The following is a 22,686-nucleotide window of genomic DNA, read 5'->3' as shown; positions in this document are numbered from 1 at the left end:
TGTGTGGGTGAGGTAGAAAGAAAGGAAAGCTACCAGGGTCAAAGGAGTGCAACATGACAACCACTGAAGTGCTGGCACTGACTCTCCTGATATCCAGGCGAGTAGTACTGGTAATATGCCTCCCTGGTCGGTGGCTGCCTACCAGCTATTACCACCAAAGCTAATTCTATCATTCATTTGTGGAAACAAGCATCCTCTGACAAATTCAATCCTCTCCTCTACTTATGCTTCTGCTTGGGAGAATTTGCAACACATCATAGAAAAACAAATGATTCAACCAAATCTACTCAATTTCATGTCCAAATCTATTCAAATCCATCCAAAAATTCATGTTCAAATTAAAGAAATGTCTAAATCAACTAAATCCATACCCACATCAAATTCATGCCTAAATCCAACCCAATAATCCTATATCTACTGAACTGAAAGACACACCTAAATTCACTAAAATCTTTCAAATTCATGGTCAAATTACACAAGTTTACAAAATTCATGCTTAAATCTACATGCATACATAACCATTTGCTACAAATATTCATAAGTTCAAATCTACTCAAAGCCATACCTAAATCCATACAAATTATTCAAATTCATACCCTAATACACCCACATCTGGTCAAATCCGCCTACAAGGACCAAAATCTACACTATTTTATGCTCAAACCTATCTCAATCAATCTAAATTCATTCTTAACTTCACTCATTTCAACTCAAATCATGCCTGGTCACCTAAATTATCTCATATTCATACCAAAAAATACTCATATCCACCATTATCTCCACAAATTCATACCCAATTCCACTGAAAACTGCATGTTTGCCTAGTTCTATCAATATCCACAAAATTCTCAAATAAATTCAAAATCGACCGGGGTTAATTAAAGAACTCCTTAAATTCACGTACAGTACTAATCTACACAAACTATCTATATATCTATCTGTATCTCTGATGCCTGTTCCCAACTGGAACTCCCTCGTGTGGGTTCCCACAGCAATAGTCTCTCCATAACTAGTGAACTCCAGTGCTGCTTCTTAGCTTTTAGTGCCTCACCCTTAACAGGCCACTAGCAGAGGACAACTCTAGTACAATGTTTGCATAGGCTCCTACCTAATGTTCCTACTGACCACTTCTACCTAATATTTCTACCTAATGCTCCTGCACAGATTTTCCTACCAACCACTTCCATCCCTTACTCTTACCACTTTGCCAAAGGCAAGACTAGCATATAGTGCTCACCACAGGAAAATCTAGTTATGAAGAATGTGTTATGTGAATTAAGTGTTGTCAAGTGTTTTGTATGACAAGGAGAGATTGCATATTTGTGGACAGGATGCCAGTATACCATGTGTGGGTATGGCATAAAGAAAAGAAGTGCAACTTGACAACAGCTGCATCTACCCAAACCCACCTCACTTTACCCTATTTCATGTTCACAATCAATGTATATCTCTGATGTCCATTCCCTTTGGGAACCCATTCCCTCTGGGAACTCCCTTGAGGGGGTGTTCATGGCAAAAGATTCTCCATGAATGGTGAACTCCAGTGCTGCTTTGTTGTCTTTTAGTGTCTCACACTTAACAGGCCACTCCAGTAGAGTGTTCCTGAAAGCTCTTACGAAATATATCTACCACCTACTTCCAAGTAATGTTCCAACCTCTTACTTCTACCTAATGCTCACATCTAAATTTTCCTACCTAATAGTCTTATCTAATGCTCCTGTGCTAATGTTCCTACCTTTTACTTCTAACTATTGCTCCTACCATTTTGTCAAAAGGCATACAGCACTCACAACAGGAAAATCTAAAGTTATGAAGAATGTGTTGTGTGGTTAATTGTCTAGTGTTATGTGTGGCAAGGAGAGACTGTATGTTTGGGACAGAATGCCAGCGGTCCATGTGTGGGTGAGGCATTAAAAAAAAAGATAACATAACACTGGTGACAACTTTGCAACATGCTACAACTGAAAAACTTTAGCCACATAATGTTATAATTGGACTTTATGACTCAATCATGGCGAGACTGAAAATGAGGGATCTTATGGAAGTAGCCATTGTTAGCATTGTTACAGGCCCTTGCATGATATCAAGTTTTTGCTGCCTCAGTATACATAAATCATCTCCTATTCCACTAACTGCAAGCATTAAACATCAAAGTCCAAATAATCCTAACAAACTTTAAATTCCCTTCCCATCCACATGAACAAAGTTGTGATGTTATTCAGCTTATGGAAAATTTACAAACATGATACTCCAGCAACAGGGATAGTGAGTGATTAAGATATCAATAAGTTTCAACAGAGATCTCTTTTAAGATGCTTAAAATTTTATTGTACAAGAAACACACATACTAAAGCTTAACTACGATAAAAGCACAAGATTATAAATTTGGCTGAACAGTATGCATGATAAATTTCAGGGGAATATGATAAAGAACTCTTATTAGCAAGACAGTAACAATATGCTGCATAATTTATCTATGTGCCATCTCCCATTAGTCAGCAGGGTGGCCTGAGTTTCCAGTGTCCATCCCCATTCCTCTTGCTTACAACCTCCTTTAATCACACCTTCCATTGTAAACCCCCTACATAATTTTCATTTCATAAGCACTTCTCTCAACCTCTCTTATACTCTGGCATTCCATATGCTTACCTATCTCACCATTTCATCATTCATTTTTCAACCACCCTTTTCTCTGTTCCATACCACAGGAACATGTTATCTACCTCTGACTGCTTTTCTCTTTGCCCACATCTTTGTCTTAAAAATTCCATCTCCACAGCTTGTACTCTTCATACAATTCTTTTATTACATAAACAAGCCTGAATCTGTTACACTCTCTGTTGGCTAAATAGCATATATAAGATATAAAAAATTTGATAGCAAGTTTTATGACAAGTCTCTACATAGTGCAGCACAATTCTGATAACATGACTGACTTCTATTAAATGCAGTTAGCATATACTTCTGACAGATATAAGAATTAAGCTGTAAATCAAGCTAGTAACAACTATGAAATGCTGTGCAAAGTTATTTATGTTAAGTGAATTCTCTGGTTTACCCTCATATCGAATATTTTGTAAAAATTTTCATATATATTGAATCTTGTACGTGTAAAATGTACTACAATAATCGATGGGTGTAGGCATTAAGATTCTAGTTGCACATATATATATTATCATTATCATTATTATTTTGCTTTGTCGCTGTCTCCCGCATTGCTTATGATTTTAAGAAAATTTTTACACAGAACAAGCTCAAGGAATTTCAACTGAAAAATATCTGTCTGCATCTCTGGTGCCTGTTCCCTCCTGGAACTCCCAAAGGGGGTGGCCATGGCTAAAGATTCTCTGTAACTAGTGAACTCCAGTGCCACTTCTTAGCCTTTACTGCCTCACCCTTTATGTGCCACTGGCAGAGAGCAACTCTAGCAAAGTGTTTCCAGAGGCTCCTACCTAAAGTTCCTAACAACTTTTCATACACTTACTGGATCTATGACAATACCTAATAAAAAGCAATACATGTCTTTAAACAGTGAATTTCCTGCAATACTGTGCACAATTTTCATATGGCATTAAAACTTAATGTTATTATGTCATAATATCAATACTGAATCCCCTTATCCAGCTAATGCAGACAGAGTAAGAGTAGACAGATTAAGAGAGTCATAAAACAGCCAGCTCAAAATTACTTAAGCTAGGAAACAAGATTAACAATGGAATGCTGAATTTTCAGCTACAGGTGCCAAATAGTGACCATCCAACAGAAATATTTTTCTACTGTTGCACATTTCTATTAAGGAATGTGATGGTGACATCATGAAGCATTATATTGTCAAGTTCAGCAAGGTCAGCAACTGAAGTGACAGTGTTATTCAACAAACGTGGACTGCGGCGGTCAAAGGGAAAGCCCATGGGCCGACTGTCAGGAAATTTTGCATCCAAAACGCCACAAAAAGATACAGCATTTTTACAAGCTCTGATACCTTCAGTCTGGTCTACCTGCAAAATAAAAATCAAATTAAAGAAAACCACATTTTATATAATATAGTAAATAGAATAAAAAAAAATGTCATACCAAGTTTCCTGCATGATCTTTTTCCTGCTAAGTCTCAGCTGTTGACTGTATTGCTCTATGTTTGCACACAACTCATAAAAGTACATCTAGGCTGTTATATCATCATTAACAAATCCTGTGTTAGTGCACTGCAGTATGGAAATATCTAATTTAATAAGTCAGCATGTAATACTTGAATAAGACTGTTTCATGAAAGCCTAAAAAAAAAATCTGAGGGGAAACCAGACTCAGGGAGATATAAACATGGAAACTAGATAAACTAAACCTTTCTTTTGAGAACAGACTTAAAAAAATGGAATTTCATGGCCAAAATATAGATTACTGTTATGGAAGATTCAGTGAAAACTAAAAATGAAGAAGTCAGAAAAAGGAGCCTTTGCATTTGATTATAAACATAAAAATATAGTTATAAATGAGAAATATAGCTCTTCAAAAATGTCAAAAAGCAAAGAGTGTTTGAAACGTATATTGGAGTAAGGAAAGAGTACAATAAGATAAAGAATGAGTAATATTGTGGACAAGGTAGAGAAAAATCATAAACTTTCTGATAAATTCAGCAGCAGTTACAGTTCATTAGCCTAAGGGATAAGGAAAGAGGAGCAATAGTGGAAGGTGAACAGGTATGTAATGAACTAAATGACATTTTCAAAAGTCCAATTATTGTGGGGGGTACTACAGCCCAAACACTAACAACATGGGTAGCCACAGAACACTAGTGCATAAGACGAGTGTAAAAAGGAAATCAATGAATGGAAATTAAAATAATAAGAGCAGCCAGAGATGCCAGAGATATATTTCCATTCACTAATTTGCTTTTTTACACTCGTTTTATGCTTGTAAAGTGTTCTATGGCTACCCATGTTATTTGGGCTGTAGTATCCCCCACAATAAGTATAATTTTGAAAATGAGAGAGAGAGAGAGAGTGAGTTTGGACATATAGAGAGGATGAGCAAGGAGAAGACAATTAAGAGGGTATACATGTCAGAAGTTGACAGACCACTGAAAAGGACACCAAGGAGGAGGTGGAAGGATATAACGAAAGATGCTCTGAAGGTTAGGGGCCAAACATGTATGAGGGTGCAAAGCGGGCTAGGAATAGAGCAAACTGGAGCAACATGGTATACAGGGAATGACATGCCGTAAATGGAGTGAACCAGTGCATACAAAACAGCCAGGGGAAGCATGGAAAGGTATGTGAGGCCTGACTGTGGACAGGTTGTTCTGGTTTCAGCTACAGTGTGGATATGAGTGAATAAGGCAGTTTTTTCTTTTGTTCCTGGCACTACTTTGCTGACATGGGAAATGGCAAAGATGTATGAAAACAAAAGTCAGAAAGTGATATGGAAGGTAAACATAAAGCATAGAAAACAGTGCTGTATCTAAAAACACATTAATATTACTAATGGTTTGCCCAGAACCACCCACAGTATAGAAGGGGCTGGAGCACTAGGAAAGACAGTGTTTATATTCTATATATTATTGACTGGCTTTAAGATTCTGCAAAAAATTTTGGAGTTAAAATTTCATCCTTCATACCTATAAGACTTACATACAGGCATCTAAAAGATCTGCTAAAGGTTGGAAATTAGATGTTCATGATAAAACAATGGGAAATTTATAAGCCACATACAATACAGTCACTGAATCAGTTCTACATAAATAACAGTTACCAGGAAGGAGAAATATGATTCATCATAGAATACTGACATCATAATCTTAACCCTAATTATGCCTCCTAAACAAACAAAGACTTTTACTCCTCATCCTCCTTCTCTTACTTTACAAGTGAAATTAATGTGCTTAGGCATCTGGATAAATGATTTCACTATTTCAAAGGACTTAGCTGAAACTAGTGTATACCATAAGAAAGTTTAAAGACTTTTAGACACTTTTCCTGCTAGCTCATAGTTCTTTCCAAAAAAATATCAGTCATTGGGCAAAAAGATTCAAATAATGTCAAATAACTACTATTCCCGGCAAGTGATTGTAGTGTAGCCTTGAAGCTGCAAGAGACCCACAAAAAAAAGAAAGAAAAAAAAATAAGTAGTCAGGAGAATAAGCCTTTTTACCACATAATTTGGTGATGGAAAAAAACAGATTACTTGCTAAGTGGACTGAAGATCAAAACCAAAGGAGAATTCCTCTAAATACAGAATTCAAAACAAAGCTATGAGTCAGGGGATGAAATTAAGAGGGTGAAATATCTACTCTTGAATATTTCAAAACGGGTGAAATATCTATTCTTGAATATTTCAAAACAAGTTCTGGCAGGTTTAAAGGTTTAAAGAGAACAGTCAATATACCCATAAAGCATAACACTGCTAAGGATGAGAGTGATTACATGTATATAGATATGCTCCACTATCCCCCTTCAACAAAAATCTCATCGATAAACCCGCCAAATAAATGATGCCTTCAATACAGTAAAGTCACATCATGTGAGACAGGGATGCTTAAGGTGCTAAAACAAGGTATATCTCTATCCATACAACAAATAAGTCTAAGAATTACTTACCATGTCTGTTAATTCAGATGGCATGTAATTAAAACTTATCAGAAAATGTGATTTGGTACTTGAGGTGGTGGTGGACTTACCTACAGCTATTTTTATAACTCAATCTAACATGTATTCATTTGTGTAATATAATCACACTTTTCCTGCTAGCTCATGGTTCTTTCCAAAAAAATATCAGTCATTGGGCAAAAAGATTCAAATAATGTCAAATAACTATTATTATTTTTTTTTTTTTTTTTTTTTTTTTTTTTTTTTTTTTTCCCAAAACAAGGAACAGAGAAGGGGGCCAGGTGAGGATATTCCCTCCAAGGCCCAGTCCTCTGTTCTTAACGCTACCTCGCTAACGCGGGAAATGGCGAATAGTTTGAAAGAAAAAGAAGAAAACTATTATTCCCTGCAACTAATTGTAGTATAGCCTTAAAGCTGCAAGAGACCCATAAAATGGGTCCTGGGGTTAAATAATTGATCAAATGATTAAGAATGAATAAATCTTGTCGAACCTTGTCCTTTTCAAAGTCTGTGAGCATGTAAAAGAGTTGGTAGGCCATCCCCTCAGGTTTGCCTCGGGGCAAAAGCAAGTGTTGGGGCCATCCACATCCACAGAAGTCAAACTCTTCACCTTCCACTCCTAAAAGAATAATATATTTACAACATAAACACATAGGTGCTAGTATACCTAATCTTTCATTGTAAAAGGCTCACAACATCTGCAGTTAGATAACTAAGTGCTGTGGCATTTTCTAAACCATAGCACTGAAAATAATGACAGGTATCTTAAAACAGACCTATTAACCCACCAAGAAGATAAATAACATAAATCATGGTGAAAAGGCAAGCAGCTCCAGACCCTATTCCCTCCCTCACAATACAAAACTCTCCTACTATATGACACTTACATACCTTATACTTTTTTCTACTATGCAGCATGATGAAACTTCACAAACATCACAAACCTTATGTACTGCATTTGCTGCCCTATACTGGCAAACCTCAATAAAGTCTTTTACTCTGTCTTTTTAAGGTCTTTTCACTTTGCCCTTACTTTTCTTTCAATCTTGTGTCCCTGCTCTGACTCACCTTTTTCATACTGTACAGTATCATATTATCAATTGCCTCCTTACCTATACTTATGCATACACAGAATAGCAAAGTAATCCCTCTTCACTTGTTCTGGAAGATAACATCTAAGAATGCAGCATTCCTCCTATGGAGAGCAAAATGAGCATTTATATCTTTACAAAAAGGAAGAAAAGTGTTCCACAACAATGGAGGGGTGATGCATTATAAAAAGCTAAGGCTCCCCATTTCCTTACTGAACTTTCTTTTTTTTTTTTTTTTTTTTTTATACTTTGTCGCTGTCTCCCGCGTATTGCGAGGTAGCGCAAGGAAACAGACGAAAGAAATGGCCCAACCCCCCCCATACACATGTACATACACACGTCCACACACACAAATATACATACCTACACAGCTTTCCATGGTTTACCCCGGACGCTTCACATGCCTTGATTCAATCCACTGACAGCACGTCAACCCCTGTATACCACATCGCTCCAATTCACTCTATTCCTTGCCCTCCTTTCACCCTCCTGCATGTTCAGGCCCCGATCACACAAAATCTTTTTCACTCCATCTTTCCACCTCCAATTTGGTCTCCCTCTTCTCCTCGTTCCCTCCACCTCCGACACATATATCCTCTTGGTCAATCTTTCCTCACTCATTCTCTCCATGTGCCCAAACCATTTTAAAACACTCTCTTCTGCTCTCTCAACCACGCTCTTTTTATTTCCACACATCTCTCTTACCCTTACGTTACTTACTCGATCAAACCACCTCACACCACACATTGTCCTCAAACATCTCATTTCCAGCACATCCATCCTCCTGCGCACAACTCTATCCATAGCCCACGCCTCGCAACCATACAACATTGTTGGAACTACTATTCCTTCAAACATACCCATTTTTGCTTTCCGGGATAATGTTCTCGACTTCCACACATTTTTCAAGGCTCCCAAAATTTTCGCCCCCTCCCCCACCCTATGATCCACTTCCGCTTCCATGGTTCCATCCGCTGACAGATCCACTCCCAGATATCTAAAACACTTCACTTCCTCCAGTTTTTCACCATTCAAACTCACCTCCCAATTGACTTGACCCTCAGCCCTACTGTACCTAATAACCTTGCTCTTATTCACATTTACTCTTAACTTTCTTCTTCCACACACTTTACCAAACTCCGTCACCAGCTTCTGCAGTTTCTCACATGAATCCGCCACCAGCGCTGTATTTTGCTTATTTCAAATCCTTCACACAATGTGAGCATATTTCATTTCAAGAAGCATAAAGATGTCAATGCTGACTTATAAGTTCTTTACAATATTCTTATTTTTGACTATATATAAGGAGTTTAATTAGTCCTAAAATTTTGTCTCCCAAAACTGAGATCAAAATATGTGAGTAATGTACTTACTGTATAATATAGTGCGGTATTGTACTTGGCCCTGTATTGGGCTAAGTACTTAAAATTAATTCTTGGTCAAAACCAAGGGAATCTTTGCATACATTTACAGTGATACAAAATTCCTTTTTTCCTTTCTTTCTTTTCTGCTAGGGTAATGTGTCGACCTCTGTTAATGCACTTTGGCAAGGGCATGCATGGTGAGTGTATGTATCATAAGAAAGTTCTCTAACACATGAATGTGTTAAGATTCCTTGGTTGGTAAATGTAGCTTCATGCTTTAACAACCCTGGCAGTTGAAAGCCCTAAAGCCCAAACAACCAACCAACCTACACTTAACTTGCACATAACTTTTGCTTAAAAAACCTTTACCTGTGGATTCTTAAGGAAGAATAATTGTTCTTTAACTGTCACTTTGCTCACTTAGGGTGAAATCACCTCAAAACCTTGTCTAAACTGACAGTGGAGGCAAGAACAGACCTGAAGGCATGTGTTTCCCCATGCCTCTACTATTGTACCAATGATACATTAGGTAAACTGAGTTGGAGTGTAATAATGTAATGTAGGCATCTCACCATATTGTAGAATGGTTTCTTCTCTTCTTGGTAACAACATTTTTGAAACAGTGTGAACTGAATATCCATGAGGGAAATGTCTGTGATCTGTCTTGGGACTGTTTCTTATAGATCCTCACCAGACCTTAGTTACATGCAGCAGAAAGAAACATAGATAGCATTGTTTCCTAGTGTAAAAGATTATACAGATACTATACAATACTGAATGTGATATAATCAAGTGGAATGTTATATGGGCTGTGTTAAAGATGTATATGGTAGGGGTACAACTGTTGGAGAGTGTGAAACCACTCTACATAGGAGCAAATGCATGTATATAAGAGTGGATGGAGAGTTGAGCAAAAATTTCAATATACATGTGGGTCTGAGACAGGAATGTGTGATGTCAATGAGGCAATTTCAACATATATGGATGGAGTGATAAGAGAGATGAAAGCAAAACTAAGGAAAAGGGGTCCAGAGATGGAGCACAGCACTGAGTTACGGTGGCTGTTTGCAAATGACACTGTGATGTTTGCTAAGCATAAGGAGGAGATGCAGAAGGTTGTAAGTGCAATTCATGATATGCATAAGTGTACATGACTGAAGGTAACTAAAAGTAAAGTAACACTGTATGCTCGGAAACAGAGTAAAAGTATAGAGTTGCATGAAAGAAGAAGGTGTACTTAACTATGTTATAGTAGATGTGTGTGTGTATGTATGTGTGTGTGTGTGTGTGTGTGTGTGTGTGTGTGTGTGTGTGTGTGTGTGTGAGAGAGAGAGAGAGAGAGAGAGACTCTGGAAGAGAGGAAAATTTAATTATACAGGAGCTATCTTAAGTAAACTGATGATATGGAAGGAGAAATAAGGGGGGAGGGGATGAGACTGAAGAGAAAGGAGTATTCCATTATATGGGAGGTATTTATCATATGTATTTATTATACTTTGTCGCTGTCTCCCGCATTAGCAAGGTAGCGTAAGGGAACAGACAAAACGAATGGCCCAATCCACCCACATACACATGTATATACATAAATGCCTACACACACACATATACATACATATACATAGAGACATATATATATATATATATATATATATATTTTTTTTTTTGCTTTGTCGCTGTCTCCCGCGTTTGCGAGGTAGCACAAGGAAACAGACGAAAGAAAAGGCCCAACCCACCCCCATACACATGTATATACATATGTCCACACACGCAAATATACATACCTACACAGCTTTCCATGGTTTACCCCAGACACTTCACATGCCCTGATTCAATCCACTGACAGCATGTCAACCCCGGTATACCACATCGACCCAATTCACTCTATTCCTTGCCCTCCTTTCACCCTCCTGCATGTTCAGGCCCCGATCACACAAAATCTTTTTCACTCCATCTTTCCACCTCCTATTTGGTTTCCCACTTCTCCTCGTTCCCTCCACCTCCGACACATATATCCTCTTGGTCAATCTTTCCTCACTCATTCTCTCCATGTGCCCAAACCATTTCAAAACACCCTCTTCTGCTCTCTCAACCACGCTCTTTTTATTTCCACACATCTCTCTTACCCTTACGTTACTTACCCGATCAAACTTCCTCACACCACACATTGTCCTCAAACATCTCATTTCCAGCACATCCATCCTCCTGCGCACAACTCTATCCATAGCCCACGCCTCGCAACCATACAACATTGTTGGAACCACTATTCCTTCAAACATACCCATTTTTGCTTTCCGAGATAATGTTCTCGACTTCCACACATTCTTCAAGGCTCCCAGGATTTTCGCCCCCTCCCCCACCCTATGATCCACTTCCGCTTCCATGGTTCCATCCGCTGCCAGATCCACTCCCAGATATCTAAAACACTTTACTTCCTCCAGTTTTTCTCCATTCAAACTTACCTCCCAATTGACTTGACCCTCAACCCTACAGTACCTAATTACCTTGCTCTTATTCACATTTACTCTTAACTTTCTTCTTTCACACACTTTACCACTTTATATATATATATATATATATATATATATATATATATATTTTTTTTTTTTTTTCTTTTTTTTTTTGCTTTGTCACTGTCTCCCGCGTTTGCGAGGTAGCGTAAGGAAACAGACGAAAGAAATGGCCCAACCCACCCCCATACACATGTATATACATACACGTCCACACACGCAAATATACATACCTACACAGCTTTCCATGGTTTACCCCAGACGCTTCACAAGCCCTGATTCAATCCACTGACAGCACGTCAACCCCGGTATACCACATTGATCCAATTCACTCTATTCCTTGCCCGCCTTTCACCCTCCTGCATATATATATGTACATATTCATACATGCTGCCTTCATCCATTCCTGTCACCACCCCACCACACATGAAATGCAAACCCATCCCCCCGCGCGTGCACGGGCAATGTAGCGCTAGGAAAAGACAACAAAGGCCACATTCGTTTACATTCAGTCTCTGGCTGTCATGTGTAATGCAACAAAACCACAGCTCCCTTTCCACATCCAGGCCCCACAAAACTTTCCTTGGTTTACCCCAGACACTTCACATGCCCTGGTTCAATACACTGACAGCATGTCGTTCTAATTCACTCTATTCCATGCACGCCTTTCACCCTCCTGTATGTACAGGCTCCGATTGCTCAAAATCTTTTTCACTCCATTCTTCCACCTCTAACTTGGTCTCCCACTTCTCCTCGTTCCCTCCACCTCTGACACATACATCCTCTTTCAATCTTTCCTAACTCATTCTCTTCATGTGACCAAACCATTTCAATACACCCTCTTATGCTCTCTCAAACACTCTTCTTATCACCACACATCTCTCTTACCCTTTCATGACTTACTCGATCAAACCACCTCACACCAAATATTATCCTCAAACATCTCATTTCCAACACACCTACCCTCCGTACAACCCTATCTATAGCCCACACCTCGCAACCATGTAACATTGTTGGAACCACTATTCCTTCAAACATACCCATTTTTGCTCTCCGAGATAACATTCTTGCCTTCCACACATTCCTCAACACTCCCAGAACCTTCGCCCCCTCACCCATCCTGTGACTCGCTTCCGCTTCCATGTTTCCATCCACTGCTAAATCCACACCAAGGTATTTAAAACACTTCCTCCAGTTTTTCTCCATTCAAACTTACCTCCCAATTAACTTGTCCCTCAACCCTACTGTACCTAATAACCTTGCTCTTATTCACATTTACTCTCAGCTTTCTTCTTTCACACACTTTACCAAACTCAGTCACCATCTTCTGCAATTTCTCACCTGAATCAGCCACCAGAGCTTTATCATCAGCGAATAAAAACTGACTCACTTCCCAAGCCCTCTCATCCCCAACAGACTGCATACTTGCCCCTCTTTCCAAAACTCTTGCATTCACCTCCCTAACAACCCCATCCATAAACAAGTTAAACAACCATGAAGACATCATGCACCCCTGCTGCAAACAGACATTCACTGAGAAGCAATCACTTTCCTCTCTTCCTACTCGTACACATGCCTTACATCCTCGATAAAAACTTTTCACTACTTCTAGCAACTTACCTCCCACACCATATACTCTTAATACCTTTCACAGAGCATCTCTATCAACTCTTACCATATGCCTTCTCCAGATCCATTAATGCTACATACAGATCCATCTTTTTTTCTAAGTATTTCTCACATACATCCTTCGAAGCAAACACCTGATCCACACATCCTCTACCACTTCTGAAACCACACTGCTCTTCCCCAATCTGAGGCTCTGTACATGCCTTGAACCTCTCAATCAATACCCTCCCATATATGGGAGGTATCTTGAAAAAATTGATGATATGGAAGGAGAGATGAAGGCTAGAGTAGTAGAGGGGAAAAGAGTCACTGGGTCCATTAAAACATTAATCAAGGGTAGAGGTGCAAATATGGAAGTGCAGAAAGGATTATGGGAAAGCACAGCACTCCTAACCCTATGCAGCTGAAACATGAACATGGGAGGAGTCACAAACCTCAAAAATCTAGGCTGTGGAATAAAGTTATTTGAAAGGTGCATATGGTATGACTAGGTGTAATGAAGAAAGTAATAAGGGGGTGTATGAGAGATTTGGTATGGCAGGTAATGCACAGGGAATGAATTGTGGAGTGATAGAGCGGGTGAAATGTAATACTTTAAGTTAGTTTGGGCACATGGAAAGAATGCAAGACTGGGAGTTCACAAGGGGCTGGAGTAAGAGGAAGACCATCTATGAAATGGGGAAGAATTCATGGAATGATGAGGAGAATATAAGACTGTGCAATCAAAGGGGCTGGAGTAAGAGGAAGACCATCTGTAAAATAGGGATGAATGCATGGAATGGTGTATGCGAGGGAGGCATGTAAGGACAGGGATATGTGGAGACTCTTCTGCTGTGGCCACCACCTAGATGGGAGTCTCCTGAAGGAATAGGAGTCAGAGATATAGATAGATAACACTGCTTCATGGGCAAGAGCATGATTTTCACAGTCTTGTAAACAAATGGGAGTCTTTTGTGTGTACAGCATGATCTTTATGCCGGCACATATCTTACCGACTGTGAAGGATGATATTGCCTTGTGAAGGATCAACTGGGCCTGACTGACTTTTACTTTAAAGTCCAATTCTTGATCTATCATTTCCTTGTTGTGCCACTTGGATTTTCTTATTCCCGTCAATGATACAATACGTCAAATAATCGAAAAACAATTACTGGTTAATAGTTAAAAGTTATTCTCATATTTAAAACAACTCACCAAAGGATTTCTCAAGGAATGTTGTATTATTTTACAAATTAATGAATTCAAACTAATATATCTACATAAACCTAATCGTGATGCTATTGAAGTAAAGTATTTATCCTTGTTTTATTTCATTATTCATCCTACTTTCCCTTTTCCCCTCTTAAGAACGATAAATCAACAATATGATAACTACTCTCCAATTACCTGTGTCAGGACGTGCCTCCAGATCCCTGAAGGTAAACTCATTTGGGTTTGTGATGGTTGAGTCCTTAGATGCGCGCACAATGTGGTTTGCACCAGGTTTTACTGATGATAGGATGTCAAAATGGGCAGTGCATTACATGTAAAACAAAAGATAGAGTACAATAAAAATAAAGACTGTTTTGATAACCATATTTCCTGCTTTAAAGAGGTACATCAGGAACATACTAACAAAAGCTGCATACAAGCTACTTAATGTACATTATAAAATAAATTATATACCTAATAGCAGAGAATTACAGCAAAAGGTAAAGGATGTATTTGTGTTTTCATGGTTTATGTCAAACATTCTCAGAGAAGAAACAATCAATAAACAATATTTCTATGAAAGCATGATAGGAAAAACTACAAAGAATGAGTAGCACATAAAATTAGAAGATAAATTACAAGGAATTGGAGGCAGACAATATCAGAAAATACATGTCAGCTTTTAATAAGTACTGATTCCAACTGCACATCTAGCATTTGCATTTGGTCAAGGGTTAGAGGGAAGAATTATGAACTCAACAAGTCAATAATGAAAAACTTAAAAAAAGATTTATAGACAAGTGCTTTCTTGATTATTTGGATGTCCCATTCAAGGTGTAATGATTACAGTGTGTGGGAGGAAAGGGAGTATAAGCTGTGAAGAGTTTTTATCAAGAGAGTAAGACATGTGTGTGAGTAGGAGGTGAAGGGTGAGTGGTGCCAAATGGGTTTACATCAGGGATGTGCAATGTCACCATGGCTGCCTAATCTCTTTATGGAAGGGGTGGTGAGGAAGATGAATATAAGGGTCTTGGAGAGTGGGGCAGATGTGCAGTCTGTTGGAAGTTAGAAGGCTTTGAAGGTGAGTCAGATGTTGTATGCTGAACATATGTAAAAGTCTTGGAAAGAGGGGTAGATATGCAGTCTTTGGAGGTGGGAGGGATTTAAGAGTGAGTCTGATGTTATATGCTGATGATACAACACTGTTGGCATATTTGAGTAAAAAATGCAGCAGCTGGTGTCTAGTTTGAGGGAGCATGTGAAAGGAGAAAGCTGAAAGTAAAAATGAATACTTCAGCACTGGAGAGAGAGACAGATTAGATAGGGTGCAAGTGTGAGGTGAAACATCTTAGATACCTGGGAATGGATATGGCATTAAATGGAACCATGGGAGTTGAAATTAGTTATAGTGTGGGGCAGAGGGTAAGGTCCTGGGAGCACTGAGGAATGTGTGGTAAGAGAGGTCATATTTAAGAAGGCAAAGATGAGCCTGCTTGAAGGTACAGAACCATGAGGGTCATAATTCCAAATCTAAATCAAGAGGTGTGGTATCTTCACCCAACACCTAGGCAAATTACACAATATCCACATCAAAAATGCAAATTTCAGGGCGAAATATAATATGACTCACATGTCACACGGAACTTGTCCATCTCAGACCACAGAAGACGCTGTTCCATGAAGTTCATTTCTAACCCCTGTTCATTGTGTTTAGGTGCCAAAAATATTCTCACTGTCACTTCCTTTGGTCCATAATGATTGTTGGTGACCTTTAATGAAAAATTTTATTTCAGCCCAGATTGAACATCAATTACAGGTAGAATATCAATTACAAAATCCACAAAATATTTTTTTTTGTATTTTATTGCTGTTTCCCTCATTTGCAAGGTAGCACCAGGAACAACAGAAGGCCACATTCACTCAAATCCATTCTCTACCTATCATGTGTAATGCACTAAACCCACAGATCCCTAACCACAACAAGGCTCCACAAACCTTTCCATGGTTTACCCTGGACTCTTCACATGCCCTGGTTCAGTCCAGTATGCCACATCATTCCAATTCCCTCTATTCTGTGTACACCCATGATTCTCCTAGATGTGCAGGCCCCATCACTCAAAAGCTGTGTCACTCCATCCTTCTATCCCCAATTTGGTTTCCCCCTTCTTATTCCCTCCATTTCTGACACATATATCCTCTTTGTCAACCTTTCCTCACTCATTCCCTCTATTTGTCCAAACCACTCTAAAGCACACTCCTTTTAGTGCAATACCTCTCTCTTACCCTTTTATCATTTAATCAAATCATCCCACACCATATACTGTTCTCAAACATTTCATTTCCAACACATCTACCATCCTTCTGCATATCGTTATCCATAACTCATGTCTCGCAACCATATAATAGTGTTGGAACTAATATGCCTTCACATGTGCCCATTTTAGTTCTCCCAGATAACAACCTCTTATTCCATACATTCTTCAATTCTCCTAAAACCTTTGGCCCCTTACCCTTCCTATGGCTTGCTTCCTCATCCATGGTTCCATTTGCCACCATGTCCACTTCCAGATATCTAAAACATTCACTTCCTCCAATTTCTCTCCATTCAAATTCACATCCCTCTACCCTACTAATAATAATAACCTTGCTTTTATTCACATTCACTCTCAATTTCCTCCTTTCACACACTACCAAACTCGGTCACCAATATTACAAGTTCTCATTTGAATGTGCCAACAGAGATATGTCATCAGTAAACAACAAATGACTCAACTCCTATGCCCCCTTCATCCCCAACAGAATACATACTTATAACAGATTAAACAGCCATAGAGACATCATACACACCTACCATAGACCAACCTTCATTTGGAATCATTCACTCACCTCTCTTCCTATTTGTACAAATGTAATACACCCTTGAAAAAAAATTATCACTGCTTCTAGCAGCTTTCCACCTACAACATAACATTCTCATCACTTTCCACAAGGCATCTTTGTAAACCCTATCATTGCTTTCTCTAGATTCATAACTACCAAATACAAATCATCTGGTTCTCTAAGTATTTCTCACATACATTCTTTGAAATAAACACCTGAACCATACATCCTCTACCACTTCTGAAACCACACTGTTTCCTTCAAATCTGATACTCTTTATATGCCCTAACCCTCTCAACCAACTACTCTCCGAAACAACTTACCAGGTCTATCTATTTATCTATGTCACTGACACTTGTTCCAATTGGAATTCCTTCAACGGGGTGGCTACAGCAATAGTCACCATAACAAGTGAACTCCAGCACCACTTCTTGGCTTTTAGTGCCTCACTATTAACAGGCCACTGGCAGAGGGCAACTCTACAGCATTGTTTGCTGATGCTCCTACCTAATGTTCCTACTGACTACTCCTATCTAATGCTCCTATCAACTATTACAATCTAATGCTCTTGCCTAAATGTTCCAGCCTACTATTTCTATTTACTGCTACTACCATGGTAGGAATTTACTAGGTACATTCAACTAATTTATACTTCTGTAATTTGAACACTCATCTTTACACCCCTTGCCTTTATGCAATGACATTATACATGCATTCTGTAAATTCTCATGTACCTCACCAGGACCCATACATACAATGAAAATCCTATTGAACCAATCAACAACACAGTCATTCCCTTTCTTAAGAAATCCAATGACAATACCATCCACTCTAGCAGCCTTGCTGACGTTTCGTCTTATGCAAGGCTTTCACTACCTCTTCTTACTTCACCAAACCACTTATCTTGACTCTCACTTTGCATAATATCCTAAACCACACACTCTACCTCTACCACCTTATCATCAATCACATTCAACAGTCAATTAAAATATTCATTCCATATCCTCCTACCTTCATCTCAACCTATTACCACTTCCCCGTTTGCCCCCTTCACCACTATTTCCATTTGTTCTCTTGTTTTTTGCATACTATTAACATCCTTTCAAAACATCTTATTTTCCCTGAAGTTTACTAATAACTGTGCATCCCAACTTTCATATACCCTCTTCTTCAACCCCTGCCCTTTCCTCTTTACCTCCTGCTGCTTATTCTTATACAGCTCCCAGTCATTTGCAATCTTTCCCTGTAAGTATCACCCATATGACTCTCTCTTCTCTTTCACTAAGAACTTCATTTTCTCATCCCATTACTCACTATCCTTTTAATTTGAATCTTTCTACAGAAACCTAAAATAAATCTGACTGACAAATACTTTGATTACCTTGCAGACATTATTAAAAACCAATATTAGGTATTAGCTGGTAGGCAGCCAATGACCAGAAAAGTATATTATCAGTACTAATGCCTAGGTATTGTGAAAGTCAGTAAAGGCTGTGGAGTAAGCCAGAACTTCAGTGGTTATCAAGATGCACTCCTCTGATGCAAGTAGTGGTCTTTTCTTTCTGCCTCATCCACATGTGGACTACTGGCATTTGGTCCACAAACACACAATCTCTCCTTGTCATACATAACACTTGACAACACTTAATTCACATCACTCACTCTTTGTATCTCTAGATTTTCTTGCAGTAAGCACTATGTGCTAGCCTTGCCTTTTGCAAAATGGCAAGAGCAGTAGATAAAAGTAGCAGGTAAGAACATTTAGGCAGAAGCATTAGGTAGAAACAATAGGCTGAAGTGGTAGGTATGAATATTAGGAAGAAATATTAGATAGAAATAACTAGCAGAAACATTAAGTAGGATCCTCTGAAAACATCGTGCTAGAGTTGCCCTCTAAAGAGGCACTAAAGACTAAAAATGGCAATGAAGTTCACTAGTTACGGAGACTCTACTGCCATGGCTACCCCCTTGAGTGAGTTCTACTTTGGAACAGGCATCAGAGATACAGATAGATAGAAATAATCATGAACCCTACAGACTGTATAGTATATGCAACATTCATTCTGTAGTAACTGCAGAATGAATTCATTCTATACCACAACTTTTTTATCAATTATATGCTTATCTTCTTAGTCAATCGTTTAGGCAAGCATTTCACCAAAATACTTTGTTCCAAACCCATCAATATTTCAGTAAGGATTGGAGACATTACCAAGGCAATAAACTGAAACTATGAAGGAGGATTTTCTACCTCTTCATCTAGCAGATGACTCGTTTCATGTAGGACAGACAAGGTGTCTCTGCTCACTAACAGTTTAAAATTTTCTCCATTTGAAAAGGCATAAACACAAAAACTACAAAGCATAAATAGGAAAAAACCCATACTTTGTCAATGATGTCAAGTTGAAAAAGTATAAACAGAAAGAGTGTAATATGGATCAGATTTTTGAGCTAGAAGCAGTCAGTAGTAATTTTATGCAGGAGCCTTTGCAAACACTGCACTAAAATTGTCCTTGGCCAGTGGCCTATAAAGGGTGAGGCACTACAGACTACGAAGTGGTACTGGAGTTCACTAGTTATGAAGACTATACTGCTGTGGGCATCCCTGTGAGGGAGTTGCAGAAGGGAACAGGTATCAGAGATACAGACAGATAGTTGGACACAGATATAGTGTAGAACAGGGAATAGATATTCTGTATGCTGATGTCTGGGGTGTGTGAATGTACATGCTACAACTCAAATTTCCTAGTTAACGCAAATCAAAGAATCAGTAATTCTAGTTCTGAATACAGCACTTACATGGATATGGTAATCAAAGGGAGCAGAGTCCATGTGAGTCATGCGCAATATCATAGAGACACGGGAGTTGAAGTCAAGGCCTCGACTAGTTTCAAACTCCCTAACTGAGAAACCAGTTGTTAAAGTATTGGCCTCATTATTTCTTATAACACTCGCTCGATTCACTATCACATCTGGAAGAGAGAGCTGACAAAGAAAGGTGAATAAGAATTACATTCTGCTCAAGACAACTAATAAGTTTGGCCTGCTTCAAAATACAAAAAATTTGCATTATATGATTTTACAATAAATATATTTAATCATCTATGATACTTAGCCTGAAGTACTCTGAACCTACTCATATTCTCTAATTTTTTAAAATAATGCTGCTGCTTATTCAAATATGATTCTTTCAATCAACAAAAACTTAATTGAAATGTATAAAATAAATGTTTCAAGTTACCCACAGTTGTATAGAAACAAAAAGAACCATGACAATACATAAAGGCTTAGAAATAACTCCTAGCCTCCAATCATATGTTGTTGGGACTTTGCCTGGATGCCAATGGTGTTTCACACTTACATCCTCCACTGTATAAGGTGTCTGTGTTAGCTTATACTGCTCAAAGATGTCATCAACAAATTTGTGCCAGCGATAAAAAACTGGATCCCTTGCAGATGTTGATGGCCCAAACATTACACCTGGTTCCTCCTGTAATAATGACACACATAATTACACTTTATCTTTACTAAAAAGATAATTGCAATACAATTAAGTTTTATGCCCCTAGCTATATCTTCTAACCCATGTATATAAATATCAAACACATTGGAAATTATATACTTCCACAGATTCAAGACAATTTTTTCTGGCATTACAAGAAAAATAACTGAATTTTGAAATGCACAAAATACACCAAAGTGGCATAAGGAGGAATATGTATAAGGAAACCATGAGATGTCAGAGTGAAAAGCGCTACCTCACAAACGCGGGAGACAGCGACAAAGTATAATAATAATAATAATGACATGCAAATGGCTAAATATGTGATGAAGGCAGATTCATAAGGCCTACAGCATGCATGTGAGTAACATCATTATCATCCATAAAAAATCCAATCAGAAGGAAACTTTCATTTAATTCTGACAGCTGCAAGTCTACAGATAACCAGAAGTGAATAATTTACAAATGTTTATCTTTACTGGTTATTCACATTCTTATCTAACATAATTACTATCACTATTATTATTATCATTATTATTATACCTAATCGCTGTTTCCCACATAAGTGAGGTAGTGCAAGTAAACAGAAGAAGAATGGCCCAACCCACCACATACACACACACACACATATATATATATATATATATATATATATATACATAAACGCCCATACACGCACATATACATACCTACACATTTCAATAAATGCATAAATATACATACACAAACATAAACATAAATACACATGTACATATTCATACCTGCTGCCACCCCGCCACACAGGAAACAGCACCAGGAAAAGACAAAAAGGCCACATTAGTTCATACTCAGTCTCCAGCCATCATGTGTAATGTACTGGAACCACAGCTCCCTTTCCATATCCAGGCCCTACAGACCTTTCCATGGTTTACCCCAGATGCTTCACATGCCCTGGTTCAATCCAATGACAGCACATTGACCCCAGTATACCACATCGTTCCAATTCACTCTATTTCTTGCACTCCTTTCTTCATCCTGTAAGTTCAGGCCCTGATTGCTCAAAATCTTTTTCACTCCATCCTTCCACCTCCTCGCTTCTCCTTCTTCCCTCCACCTCTGACACACAGATATCTTCTTTGTCAATCTTCCCTCACTCATTCTCTCCATTCGTCCAAACCATTTCAACACACCCTCTTCTGCTCTCTCAACCACACTTTTTATCACCACACAACCCTCTTACACTTTCATTACTTACTTGATCAAACCACCTCACACAACATAATGTCATCAAACATTTCCTTTCCAAAACACCCACCCTCCTCCACACAACCACATCTACAGCCCATGCCTCGCAACCATATAACATTGTTGGAACCACTATTCCTTCAAACATCCATTTTTGCTCTCTGAGATAACATTCTTGCCTTTCACACATTTTTCAACACTCCCAGAACCTTTGCCCCCTCTCCCATCCTGTGACTCAATTCCGCTTTCATGGTTCCATCCACTGCTAAGTCCACTCCCAGATATCTAAAACACTTCACTTCCTTCAGTTTTTTCCATTCATACTTTTTTTTTTTTTTTTTTTTTTTTATACTTTGTTGCTGTCTCCCGCGTTTGCGAGGTAGCGCAAGGAAACAGACGAAAGAAATGGCCCAACCCCCCCCCATACACATGTACATACACACGTCCACACACGCAAATATACATACCTACACAGCTTTCCATGGTTTACCCCGGACGCTTCACATGCCTTGATTCAATCCACTGACAGCACGTCAACCCCTGTATACCACATCGCTCCAATTCACTCTATTCCTTGCCCTCCTTTCACCCTCCTGCATGTTCAGGCCCAGATCACACAAAATCCTTTTCACTCCATCTTTCCACCTCCAATTTGGTCTCCCTCTTCTCCTCGTTCCCTCCACCTCCGACACATATATA

At 38.7% G+C, this 22,686-nt stretch overlaps 1 protein-coding gene across 1 annotated transcript in view; it reads right to left on the bottom strand.

Moving 5' to 3' along the window:
- Nucleotides 1-2,301: 2,301 nt before the first annotated feature.
- Nucleotides 2,302-22,686, bottom strand: part of LOC139762756 (phenoloxidase 3-like) — a 43,406-nt gene continuing 23,021 nt past the window's right edge. Inside the window, exons 10-15 of the mRNA XM_071687864.1 lie at nt 20,623-20,751; nt 20,061-20,246; nt 16,012-16,150; nt 14,577-14,678; nt 7,091-7,218; nt 2,302-3,998 (exon numbers count right to left, since the gene is read on the bottom strand). Coding sequence (XP_071543965.1) covers nt 3,774-3,998; nt 7,091-7,218; nt 14,577-14,678; nt 16,012-16,150; nt 20,061-20,246; nt 20,623-20,751 — 909 coding nt within the window. The 3' untranslated portion in view covers nt 2,302-3,773. The remainder of the gene's footprint in view (nt 3,999-7,090; nt 7,219-14,576; nt 14,679-16,011; nt 16,151-20,060; nt 20,247-20,622; nt 20,752-22,686) is intronic.

Source organism: Panulirus ornatus, chromosome 44, assembly GCF_036320965.1.
Source record: "Panulirus ornatus isolate Po-2019 chromosome 44, ASM3632096v1, whole genome shotgun sequence".
In the NCBI taxonomy this organism is placed as follows: domain Eukaryota; kingdom Metazoa; phylum Arthropoda; class Malacostraca; order Decapoda; family Palinuridae; genus Panulirus; species Panulirus ornatus.
This window is presented reverse-complemented; position numbering and strand designations above follow the sequence as displayed.